Source organism: Mizuhopecten yessoensis, unplaced genomic scaffold, assembly GCF_002113885.1.
Source record: "Mizuhopecten yessoensis strain PY_sf001 unplaced genomic scaffold, ASM211388v2 scaffold7763, whole genome shotgun sequence".
Taxonomy (NCBI): domain Eukaryota; kingdom Metazoa; phylum Mollusca; class Bivalvia; order Pectinida; family Pectinidae; genus Mizuhopecten; species Mizuhopecten yessoensis.
In genome coordinates, this window is record NW_018407210.1 from 59,767 (window position 1) to 72,809 (window position 13,043).

The window sequence follows — 13,043 nt, forward strand, 5'->3', positions numbered from 1 at the left end:
GTTTTAATTCAAACTGAGTACTCTACACCCAATCAGCTCCACTTTGAAACAGGGCCGGACGACGAATGTGTTTGGATGGAACCGGACAAATCTTGCGTTCACTGGCACGTTTAGCGTGTGAACTGTAGATGAGGTTGAGTAGCTCGCGGAGAAGATCTGAAAAAAATAGACAGTATTGAATGTTCTATGTCAACTGACGACATAGTGTTGGCACAAGGAAGAACAAACGAAAGACGTAATTTGAGATTTTCTCAGACAAATTATCATTGTTTTTTTATTAATTAATTAATAGATTATAACCATAAATATGTACAGAATCGATCCTTTTGTAACTAAACAAATAACCAATGTTAGAATTATTGCTGAGCTAGTGAATAACGTTTGTAAGCAAGCCATGCTGGAACACCTTTCTATCGATATGATCATGTTAACAGTCAGTTGTATCTAATTAGATAATTACATTACATTAAACTAGCCAAGGTTCTTGTACCATCCATATGTTTCCTTTATTGTCGTTATCATCATTGATTTAACATGACTTTTTATTAACTACAATTAGTGGCCGTCAGTACTGACGCTTTCTGCTCCGTTGACAGGGTCAACCTGATAGAACGTGTTGCCGTCAGTACTTACGCTTCCTGCTCCGTTGACAGGGTCAACCTTATAGAACGTGTTTCCGTCAGTGCTATACGACATACTGTAGGTCTTGGTGTACTGGTGTGAGGAGTAACCTTGTGTCTCAACCCTGTAGATCTTAGTCACATGACCTGCACAACAAATAAGTACAATAGAGTCTGTCATATTACATCTTATGTCTATTTTACCTTTTTTTCTCGTAAATAAACTTTGTCTCGCGTACTACTTTTTTCTTGTGAACATGTTTGGTTCTGTGAACTAGCTTTGTCATGTTTATTAGCTATGTCACTCAAACCAGTCTTGTTAAAAAATTGGTTTGTTAACTACATGTAGCTTTGTCTTGTCAACTAGCTATTTTGCCCAAACTAGCTTTGTCTTGTTAACTTGCTTTGTCATCAAAACTATTTTTGTCTCTTGTCAATTCGTTCCATGATTTCTATTTTATGTAAGACTGAGTATAAAATGTTTTCTCTAAATACAATTTCTATAACTGTCTTACAAGCGTCAGTATCCTTTGTTGAAAATGCTTTGAGTGATCGGTATCACACAAATGAAATACACTGTGTGTTGGATATGAAATTTTGACATGACTACTAGCTTTTGAGTCGTAACAGAGGCCGGATCACGAATCCTTCACCAAAAGGTGGACTATCTATCCCCTGACGGTTGTTTATATACAAACGACACCCAAAAGGTTGACTATCTATCCCCTGATGGTTGTATATATACAAACGACACCCAAAAGGTTGACTATCTATCCCCTGACGGTTGTATATATACAAACGACACCCAAAAGGTTGACTATCTATCCCCTGACGGTTGTATATATACAAACGACACCCAAAAGGTGGACTATCTATCCCCTGATGGTTGTATATATACAAACGACACCCAAAAGGTGGACTATCTATCCCCTGATGGTTGTATATATACAAACGACACCCAAAAGGTGGACTATCTATCCCCTGATGGTTGTATATATACAAACGACACCCAAAAGGTGGACTATCTATCCCCTGATGGTTGTATATATACAAACGACACCCAAAAGGTGGACTATCTATCCCCTGATGGTTGTATATATACAAACGACACCCAAAAGGTGGACTATCTATCCCCTGATGGTTGTATATATACAAACGACACCCAAAAGGTGGACTATCTATCCCCTGATGGTTGTATATATACAAACGACACCCAAAAGGTGGACTATCTATCCCCTGATGGTTGTATATATACAAACGACACCCAAAAGGTGGACTATCTATCCCCTGATGGTTGTATATATACAAACGACACCCAAAAGGTGGACTATCTATCCCCTGATGGTTGTATATATACAAACGACACCCAAAAGGTGGACTATCTATCCCCTGATGGTTGTATATATACAAACGACACCCAAAAGGTGGACTATCTATCCCCTGATGGTTGTATATATACAAACGACACCCAAAAGGTGGACTATCTATCCCCTGATGGTTGTATATATACAAACGACACCCAAAAGGTGGACTATCTATCCCCTGATGGTTGTATATATACAAACGACACCCAAAAGGTGGACTATCTATCCCCTGATGGTTGTATATATACAAACGACACCCAAAAGGTGGACTATCTATCCCCTGATGGTTGTATATATACAAACGACACCCAAAAGGTGGACTATCTATCCCCTGATGGTTGTATATATACAAACGACACCCAAAAGGTGGACTATCTATCCCCTGATGGTTGTATATATACAAACGACACCCAAAAGGTGGACTATCTATCCCCTGATGGTTGTATATATACAAACGACACCCAAAAGGTGGACTATCTATCCCCTGATGGTTGTATATATACAAACGACACCCAAAAGGTGGACTATCTATCCCCTGATGGTTGTATATATACAAACGACACCCAAAAGGTGGACTATCTATCCCCTGATGGTTGTATATATACAAACGACACCCAAAAGGTGGACTATCTATCCCCTGATGGTTGTATATATACAAACGACACCCAAAAGGTGGACTATCTATCCCCTGATGGTTGTATATATACAAACGACACCCAAAAGGTGGACTATCTATCCCCTGATGGTTGTATATATACAAACGACACCCAAAAGGTGGACTATCTATCCCCTGATGGTTGTATATATACAAACGACACCCAAAAGGTGGACTATCTATCCCCTGATGGTTGTATATATACAAACGACACCCAAAAGGTGGACTATCTATCCCCTGATGGTTGTATATATACAAACGACACCCAAAAGGTGGACTATCTATCCCCTGACGGTTGTATATATACAAACGACACCCAAAAGGTTGACTATCTATCCCCTGATGGTTGTATATATACAAACGACACCCAAAAGGTGGACTATCTATCCCCTGATGGTTGTATATATACAAACGACACCCAAAAGGTTGACTATCTATCCCCTGATGGTTGTATATATACAAACGACACCCAAAAGGTGGACTATCTATACCCTGATGGTTGTATATATACAAACGACACCCAAAAGGTTGACTATCTATCCCCTGATGGTTGTATATATACAAACGACACCCAAAAGATTTTCTTCGGCGGATGAATACCGTCTAAGTCGATTTAATTGTCTATTTTTTTAACGTTTTGTCAGTTGATCATGAAACTTGTGTCATTTACTAGTATCTGTTGTGACGTCATTTGATCCGAATGCCTAATAAAAGAATTGATAACAATAGGTTATTAATTATTTAGCAAATAACAAGAGCAGTAGTGACGATGGACTGGTCTAAGCTTAGAACATTTGAAGTGATTCTGTAAATTACATTGTTCCGTGATAGGTTAGTTTCTCTGGCCTCTATGTTTGCGGATTAAAACGATAAAGTAAAGTTTGCATTATTGAAAAACGTTATAAATCTTCGAGTGTTAGTTGGTCTTTACAGAAAATATTGTGCAACAAAATTATATATTTCACAATTACTCATTGGAATCTTAAAAATGTCTAGTGAAAGGTCACTCTATAACTTTTATAAAAATCATTCAGGATAATAGGATCTCCATTATACGGTAAGATAACAAATTACATTCCTACCCAGATCGACTTGTAGCCAAGAATCTGTACTCGTACCACACCACCCATAGCCACTAGCCCCATATCGACCATTGGAGGCAAGATAGCTACTGTAGGAACGAAAGGCGGTCATCTGGGCGTCCGGGATCACACTTGGACTGCGTATATTTATAACTTTGCTTCTGCACGCTGTAATGTAACAGTTTATAAAAAATAGAGTTTGATTTAGTATTTCTAGAGATCATTTGGTAATATGGTTTATACAAAGAACAGTTCTCGTTACTTTTTGTGAGAAACAATTTACATACACACTTTGAAAAAACTTGATAAAATAGCTGATTTCATTTTCTTCAAGTAAAGTATTTTATTTCTTAGATAAACAATTGTATCTATGGTTCTTAGGATTTTCTAATAAAAAAAAAGACTCAACTTATCTATCTATGTAATGAGATAATGAAATTTATTATTAACGCTATTCCATTCTATCATGAAATGAAATGAATGAGAACATCGCATGAAAACAGAACGACGGACTGCCGCCACTAGTGTCTCTGTAGCCGAGAATGGACTAGAGTCCAGCCACAAGATTGATGTGTCGATTGTGTCCATCTCCGACATCAGACAAGATCTAGGTATCAAACTATGTATACACACCAGACGACACAGGGGAACCTAAACAAAAATGAGAAGGGGTTTCTCCTATCTAAGGCAGGCTCTTGCGTTTGTTACGCCACTCATGTGCAGGAAAATAGCAAGGTCACTTAGGGTCTACTAGCGTGATAAAGATGGTTTAGTTTGACTCGGTTTGTTGGTGTTTTACGTCCTATTAATAGCTATGGTTATTTAAGGACGCGACAGGTTTTGGTATTGGATGTAAGCCGGAGTACCAGGAGAAAATAGACCGTTCTGCGGTTAGTACCTAGCAACTGCCAAACGTAGGCCTAGAACCAGCGTCCAAGTGGTTAAGGGCTAGTGATCGCAGACGCCTTAACCACTTGGCCTTCGCGGCCCCGTAGCCATCAAAAGATCTCTGGTAAGCTAAGTGTTATGTTGTGACTAAATGATTGAAGTTCAACACTTCAATAAAAAATCTGATTTAATACAAAAAACTTGAAAAGGTTACCTGTTTCACACTTCTGACCGCCGTAGTCAGTTGTACAGTTACAGGTAAACCCTCCCGTCGTGTCTGTACACTGTCCATTATGTAGACACGGGCTGGAGGAGCAGTGGTCAAACTCTGAAAATGACCATTGGGTCAACAAACCAATCTAGTTATTTCTTGTGTATCATCTGCGCAATCACCTCTAAAGCATTGACTAATTTATCAGATCTTAGGGTAAAGAATCCCATTATTCTCTTCCTAAATTATTAAGGTTCACTTGCAAGTTTGAATAAATATTTCACATTCTTCGATATCTATTCATTTTGGATAATCGACATGAAAAATGACCACAAAAAAAATTCAATAATATACCTAAAGTTTCCATCTTAAACACAGAATCTGCATATTTCCCATGTGTGTCTTGTGCCCGGATAGTGAATGAGTAACTTCCTGTCACGTCAGGAATGACGCCTTTCACATGCCCGGAAGTGACATCAAGGGTGATACCCGGCGGAAGAGCCCCGGCCACAATCTCAAATGTGATATGCTCTCCTTCCGGATCCTATCAATAAAATGTAAATAATTATCATTAAACCATTGATTTCAAATATGTTAACCTCATTATGATATACCTTTGTAGACAGGTTATTCAGTACTTCGGGGAAGGACGTACTAGTTTGTACTACAGTATGCTACCGATTATATGAATACAAGAATAAGAACTCTCACCTCCGCTTCCAACTTGATGTCAACATTTTCATCGCCTTTAAAGGTACCAAAGAATCCGTTATGAGCATGATTTGACCATACTGGAGGGAGACTTTTCGCAATCTGAAACAGAATATATTAAGCAAACATATCTGGTGAACATTTAAAAATTAACGATCCTTGGATACGACTTTTATATAGTTACCGACAAAAAGTAAAAATTAAATATAAGTGAACTGGCTACGCCCTTCAGGTTAATATCAATACAACCTCCAGGTAATTATGAAACACCCTTTAGGTAACCATGGATACGACCTACAGGTAACTATGTTATACGACTTACAGGTAACTAGGGATACAGCCTACACGTAACTACGGTATACTACTTACAGTTTACCAGAGATACGACCTTCACGTAACTATTGTATACGACTAACAGGTAACCAGGGACACGACCTTCCCGTAACTATAGTATACGACTTACAGGTAAACATGGATACGACCTAAAGGTAACTATGGTATACGACTTACAGATAACTAGGGTTACAGCATACACGTAACTACGGTATACTACTTACAGTTTACCAGAGATACGACCTTCACGTAACTATTGCATACGACTAACAGGTAACCAGGGACACGACCTTCCCGTAACTATAGTATACGACTTACAGGTAAACATGGATACGACCTACATGTAATTATGGTATACGACTTACAGTTTACCAGAGATACGACCTACATGTAACTATGATATACGACTTACAGGTAACCAGGGACACGACCTACACGTAACTATGATATACGACTAACAGGTAACCAGGGACACGACTTACACGTAACTATGGTATACGACTTACAGGTAACCAGTAAAACGACCTACACGTAACTATGGTATACGACTAACAGGTAACCAGGAATACGACCTACATGTAACTATGATATACGACTTACAGGTAACCAGGGACACGACCTACACGTAACTATGATATACGACTTACAGGTAACCAGGGACACGACCTTCACGTAACTATGGTATACGACTAACAGGTAACCAGGGATACGACCTACACGTAACTATGATATACGACTTACAGGTACCCAGGGACACGCCCTTCACGTAACTATGGTATACGACTTACAGTTTACCAGAGATACGACCTACATGTAACTATGATATACGACTTACAGGTACCCAGGGACACGCCCTTCACGTAACTATGGTATACGACTAACAGGTAACCAGTAAAACGACCTACACGTAACTATGGTATACGACTTACAGGTAACCAGGGACACGACCTACACGTAACTATGGTATACGACTTACAGTTTACCAGAGATACGACCTACACGTAACTATGGTATACGACTAACAGGTAACCAGGGACACGACCTACACGTAACTATGGTATACAACTTACAGGTAAACATGGATACGACCTACATGTAACGATGATATACGACTTACAGGTAACCAGGGACACGACCTACACGTAACCATGGTATACGACTTACAGGTAACCAGGGACACGACCTACACGTAACTATGGTATACGACTTACAGGTAACCAGGGACACGACCTACATGTAACCATGGTATACGACTTACAGGTAACCAGGAAAACGACCTACAGGTAACTATGGTATACAACTTAAAGGTAACCAGGGATACGACCTACACGTAACTATTAATATGATGTACAGGTTATTATATATACGACCTTCAGGTTATATCTACGTTGGAAAGTATGTAAATCCTCATAAACCCCCAAAGTCGATCAGTACCTCTAGGATGCTGAGCAGGTCCTCGCCCTCAAAATAGACCATTCCATCAGTCGATCCGGGTAGAATGTACAGATCGCGGGTCGCATCTCCCGACTGTTGAAATTAGTGACATTGTTATCATAACTCTGTAGCATTTATGTACTTATTTCTGAATAAATATCTATGTGACTTTAAAAACATTGAAACAATGCTTAATGATTGCAAAGTCGTTTTATCAACTGGATTTTATTATCATAATGTTTAAAGTTGTATGATAAATAAAGAAATTAATAATCAAAACGTTTTCAAAAGGGGTGTAGCATAAATGAATATGATATTGTATTTACCTGTAACGAAATGTTACCGTTACTCTGAGCAGCCACAATTACATTGGGAAATCTGATATCGAAAACTCTGAAACATGGCATAGAAAAAAGTAGCAAATCAATCACAGGTACAGAATAAGAACATCAAGGAAATATTTTATTAATTAATTATCAGGAACATAACATAGTAAATTCATATTAGGTTTATACTCGTTCATATATAGAGGGAAAGAAAAACATCTGGGTTAAAACAGAACGCAATACTATTTATTACGCATATACTCGACACACCAAATTCTGCTATGGAGATTTTGTCATGCAAACTGAATTTCAAAGGTACGTATACATACCCGTCGTCTGCTGCTATGGGTGAAGCTGGAATTAGGAGCAGAATGATAAATTGGATCATTTTACTTGATTGCAAAAAAAAGTGGTGTAAAAACAACGAGTTTCCCGTCGTCAATCAAGGCGTGCCTATCCGTTGTATCATTGCTTTATATCTCGTCGTTATGTTACGTAGAATCAGAAGCATGGGGCAGATGGGAATTACGCCCAGGGATTAGCCTGGTTTTAGAACAATAAATAACTAAACGGATTCAACCTTGTCCCAAATCTGTGTCACCATCTAGTGTTGTCATAGTGACCATGAAATTGTTCGGTTGTCAAATCCGATACAATATTGCGCCAGGAAAGCTGCCTAAAAGACCGGTTTCCGGTAACCGAAACGTTAGAAATCCATCATGGCGGCACTGTTTGTGATTTTCATTATATTGCCAGCTATAGTTACAGCCAGGTAAGTCAATAGAATCACTTAATATTGAAGATATCGCGTTGTCCCTGATATATGTTTGTTATTCCCTCCTAATTTTACGTTTTTTTATTTTACAGTTTCTTCCAGGTAGATTATCCAAATGTAAACATATCTTCAGAACCGAATGGAGATCTTGTCTTTGAGGTAAATTCGTTTTCTTGTTTCTAAATTCAGTTTTGGTTTTATTTTTGGTCCGCATTCATCAAAACCTTTATCATTGATGATGTTCAAAATAATGTTCACTGGACGTGTTTTATAATATAAGATCGTACTTTATAAATCTTATGTTATTAGAAGACTTGGGGCACTTATTCTAAACGTGTAACTGAGTACCATTCCCAATTTCTAGTTCCTGGTTGAAGACAATTGGCGAAATACGGGGGAAAATAAATAATTAGAGAAATGGATTTGTTGAAGCTGGATTTTTTTTTCTTTTTTACAATTCATGTTGGCATTGCTGACTTGTATCTTTTATTTTCTATATTGTTTAAAAAATTAATAATTAAATGTAAAAGAAAATGGTAATTTCTAAATTATGTGTTTTTGCATTACCCAAAACACGAGCATGTGTATGGGTTCTGCATAGTAAATGATATGTCATGAAAATCAATTATGCATTTGCTTGTTAAGTACGTTGGGGTCTGTAAATGTAGGCTGGCCAAGGTGGAGATGTCATCTTAAAACCAGGCGTTGGAGGAACAGTCTACATCGCTGGCACAGATTTGAGGAAATTCATTCAGGTGAGTGGTCCTATCACTTCATAGAGTAATATTATTATCATCTACCGTTATTGTTAACGCTGGGGGTCTTAATGACGATCGTATATGACAGATGTTCCTAGCAGTCACAAATAATGGTGCTATTCCTCTTGTGCTATTGTGACAGTGTATTGTGTTTTACAACAGGTAATAACAAATAAATGAGTTACTGAAAAGATCAAATATGTTTTGCTTATATTTTAAACTTCAATATGAAATTAAAGAAACATAATGAGAAAATGATTGTCATCATTGAGTTATTCTGTGGTGACTTGTTGAGTAAAATAAACGATATCGATGTTTCAGAAAGTAAAGAGTCTGCCCCCTATCTGGACCAGGCAGTCGGTTCATGGATCTTTGGGTACATTCAACTCCGGGAAAGCTGTATCGGTAGCAGTGCAGGCAAGGGTATGAGTTTACAGTTTATGACTTTACGGGAAGCACACCTCACAAATATATTTTTTAATTGAATATCAAACCTCAGGAACAGAAGATTAACATAGACAGTTAATGCAAAACAAACAGAGTAATAAACGTATATTTACCGTCAGTTTAAGCACATCTTTTGGAGTAATATTTCACAGCATTATGCATTCAAATAGTTTGATAATTTAAAAAATATATTATTCAAAACAGGACCCAGATGGACAAAGCATTGTGTACGAACTAGTCGCGGGTCACCTCCCTCCCGGCACTACCTTAAATAACTCTACTGGTGTGATATCCGGCACTGCTCCCGACGTGGACGCCACCTACCACTTTGAAATTCGCGCCACTGACGTTCACGGGAAATATGCTGACGGGTCATTCAGTATCAACATCCGGGGTGCGATTCAGATATATGATGTTAATAATTTGATTAACTTCATAGTTTCATTAATTGATTAAAAAATGTTAAATAGCATTTTCACTACATACACTTTCATGTAATCCAAATCTGCAAACATAATTATATTCAATGTTCTGCTGTCATAATCAGCTATGTAGTATTTTATCGTTGTAAAAGTATGTTGTCTTATTGGCGTCAATGGATGGAGGATTCCTGAATGCTCTTAATGTTTAAGATAGAACATTTAATTATCATTGTTTTGACTTTCTTAAAGAACAAGACCAATGTAAGAGCAATCCCTGTGAGAATGGTGGAACATGCTCAGACAACCTGAACAAATTCACCTGTAGCTGTACCAAGGGTTATGGTGGAGAGAGGTGTCAAACAAGTGAGTTATCTCCCTTTTTAACTCTGTATTAAAGGTTCAATAATTCCGTTTTTTATGTGTATCATGTTTGCTATCCATTAAATATAAACTTTGTTTATTTAACAACAATTACGAAACAAGTCAATTAACTTATTTTAATCAATCTTGTTGGCCCGGATGGTAGCGCGCTGGGGGTCTTAATGTGGGAGGAAACCGGAGTACCCGGAGAAAACCCAGGTGGTCGAGCAGGTGAACCCACACCTTTCCATAGCATTTGTTTAGTATCCAGTAAACTGTATTTATGTAATTATTCAGGGTGCTCCCAGAACACCTTCGGAGTGGATCAGAATGTTAAACACATCCCCGACGCCCAGTTGTCAGCTCACCTAACCTACACCACTTATAAAGCACAGAATGGCCGACTCCACTCAACTACGGGCTGGATAGGAAATGGGACCGGGTCCTACTTACAGGTATGGTATATACTTTTGAAAGGAGAGAGTAACACGAGTAGAAAATAATTTTAGACTTTCGTCGTAAGCTCAAAAGATGCATGGTAAAAAGGTAGAGGGAGCTATACGGGTTAAGACAATTGTTAAAATGTAACTCCCGGCTAAAATATCAAACAAACAACAATACAAACGCAAGATGATTAAGTTAGGTTTTAAAAATGAAATCCTTTAAATTTATATAAATTCTGGGGAAATTTCTTGTTCGATATATACAAAAATGAGGAAAATGATGAAAAAATGAAAAGCAAACGGTACGTCCTTAATACAGCAAGCAATGTTATCATACCATTGTTATGTTTTTAGTATCACAATGTTTATGTTAAAGAATTAGACAATTATATTCACGATTTAAGTATAACTGTATGTTTAAGGTGGACCTCGGAAACGTGTCGACGGTGTACGGTGTGGCCACACAGGGTTACAGATCCTCCACCTACTACACTCTCACCTACACAGTCACCTACAGTCAAGACGGCAACACGTTCACGACCGCAACTGACGCCGTCGGGAATAGCAAGGTGAGTCCTATGTCATATTTTGCAAAAGATCATTTCAATGTGACATCTAAATAATCAAAATAGCCTTAATGCGACAGGAATTGTATGTAACACAGTCCTGTCCGATGAAGGTAGACGATTCAGAGGAAGCTTGAGAATACATTGGATTAGGCTCTGTTATGTTCATTGTACCCTGGTGCAATTGAAGACGAAATTGAAGACTTTGTGCGCTCCATGTTATAGATGATAAAGGTAGAGTTGTTTGATCATTTGCTGCAATTCAAGAAAATCGTCCGACATAGTAACGGTAAAATTTACCGGCTTTGAAGTTGGTTGTCGCTTCTCTGTAATCTTAAAACGAATGTATCAGCCTAGCGATTAGTTTTTTTTTAAATTACTAACATCGTGCCTTCGATTTTGTTATGACATATTCAAGAGGTGCAGAATCGTGGAATTTCGGGAATGAATTAGAGGTAGCTCTAGAATAATCAATATCGTCTTATAATTGCAAATTGGTCGAAGTCTACCGATAACTAATGGAATCAATGTAACGGATCAAAGATATTGTTTATGTGTACATATTACTTTTGTTTTATTTTAGACGTTTAGTGGGAGTTCGAGCTACGACACGGTGATAAAACACGACTTGGTGAAGCCGGTACAGGCCAGATTTGTCCGCTTCCTGCCAACACTGTGGCATACCGGAGGACAGCCCGGACTCAGAGTGGAAGTATATGGCTGCAACTAAATGTCCTGGTTTTATCAATAAAATTTATCTTCAAACCATACGTCTATTTGTTTCTTGAATCAATCTGATAGTCACTATTTCATATAACACATTTTATTGTGGTTTATGTACAAGTAAAGGGTATTGTGTCAAGTTGTCTTTGTGATAGCTCATTCTGTCAATTCTTGAAGGTAATATACTTGTGAGGAATCATGTTGTTTTGTATGGTTCATGTTGTCGTTTTGATGGTTTATGTTGTCTTTTTGATGGTTTATGTTGTCTTTTTAGGGTTTATGTTGTCTTTTTAGGGTATATGTTGTCTTTTTGATGGTATATGTTGTCTTTTTAATGGTTTATGTTGTCTTTTTAGGGTTTATGTTGTCTTTTTAGGGTTTATGGTGTCTTTTTCGGGTTTATATTGTCTTTTTGATGGTAAATGTTGTCTTTTTAGGGTTTATGTTGTCTTTTTGATGGTTTATGTTGTCTTTTTAGGGTTTATGTTGTCTTTTTGATGGTTTATGTTGTCTTTTAGGGTTTATGTTTTCTTTTTAGGGTTTATGTTGTCTTTTTAGGGTTTATGTTGTCTTTTTGATGGTTTATGTTGTCTTTTTAGGGTTTATGTTGTCTTTTTAGGGTCTATGTTGTCTTTTTGATGGTTCATGTTGCCTTTTTAGGGTTTATGTTGTCTTTTTGATGGGATATGTTGTCTTTTTAGGGTTTATGTTGTCTTTTTAAGGTTTATGTTGTCTTTTTAGGGTTTATGTTGTCTTTTTGATGGTTGATGTTGTCTTTTAGGGTTTATGTTGTCTTTTTAGGGTTTATGTTGTCTTTTTGATGGTTTATGTTGTCTTTTAGGGTTTATGTTGTCTTTTTAGGGTTTATGTTGTCTTTTTGATGGTTTATGTTGTCTTTTTGGGGTTTATGTTGTCTTTTTGATGG

The 13,043-nt window shown here is 37.6% G+C and overlaps 2 protein-coding genes across 2 annotated transcripts; one reads left to right on the top strand and one right to left on the bottom strand.

Moving 5' to 3' along the window:
* On the bottom strand, nt 1–8,012 carry LOC110454284 (EGF-like repeat and discoidin I-like domain-containing protein 3). Its single transcript, XM_021503713.1, has 9 exons — nt 7,954–8,012; nt 7,625–7,691; nt 7,299–7,391; nt 5,532–5,633; nt 5,175–5,364; nt 4,824–4,937; nt 3,722–3,889; nt 634–767; nt 1–156 (listed from the first exon to the last, which is right to left on the bottom strand). The coding sequence occupies exons 1-9, from the start codon at nt 8,010–8,012 to the stop codon at nt 4–6; spliced, it is 1,080 nt and encodes a 359-aa protein (XP_021359388.1). The 3' UTR covers nt 1–3.
* A 277-nt stretch (nt 8,013–8,289) lies between these two features.
* LOC110454278 (lactadherin-like) lies at nt 8,290–12,156 on the top strand. The gene is made up of 9 exons (XM_021503707.1): nt 8,290–8,396; nt 8,492–8,558; nt 9,068–9,154; nt 9,479–9,580; nt 9,809–9,998; nt 10,276–10,389; nt 10,684–10,841; nt 11,252–11,398; nt 11,979–12,156. Exons 1-9 carry the CDS (start codon nt 8,344–8,346, stop codon nt 12,123–12,125), a joined length of 1,065 nt encoding a protein of 354 aa, XP_021359382.1. The 5' UTR covers nt 8,290–8,343; the 3' UTR covers nt 12,126–12,156.
* The last annotated feature ends 887 nt before the right edge of the window (nt 12,157–13,043 follow it).

Coding starts and splice junctions, on each gene's coding strand:
- LOC110454284 (XM_021503713.1), bottom strand. CDS start 8,012: ATGATCCAATTTATCATTCTGCTCCTAATTCCAGCTTCACCCATAGCA. Junction 768..3,721: donor TTGGCTACAAGTCGATCTGG/GTAGGAATGTAA, acceptor TTTGTTGTGCAG/GTCATGTGACTAAGATCTAC. Junction 157..633: donor CTGTCAACGGAGCAGGAAGC/GTAAGTACTGAC, acceptor TATTTTTTTCAG/ATCTTCTCCGCGAGCTACTC.
- LOC110454278 (XM_021503707.1), top strand. CDS start 8,344: ATGGCGGCACTGTTTGTGATTTTCATTATATTGCCAGCTATAGTTACA. Junction 8,397..8,491: donor CCAGCTATAGTTACAGCCAG/GTAAGTCAATAG, acceptor TTTATTTTACAG/TTTCTTCCAGGTAGATTATC. Junction 9,581..9,808: donor CGGTAGCAGTGCAGGCAAGG/GTATGAGTTTAC, acceptor TATTCAAAACAG/GACCCAGATGGACAAAGCAT.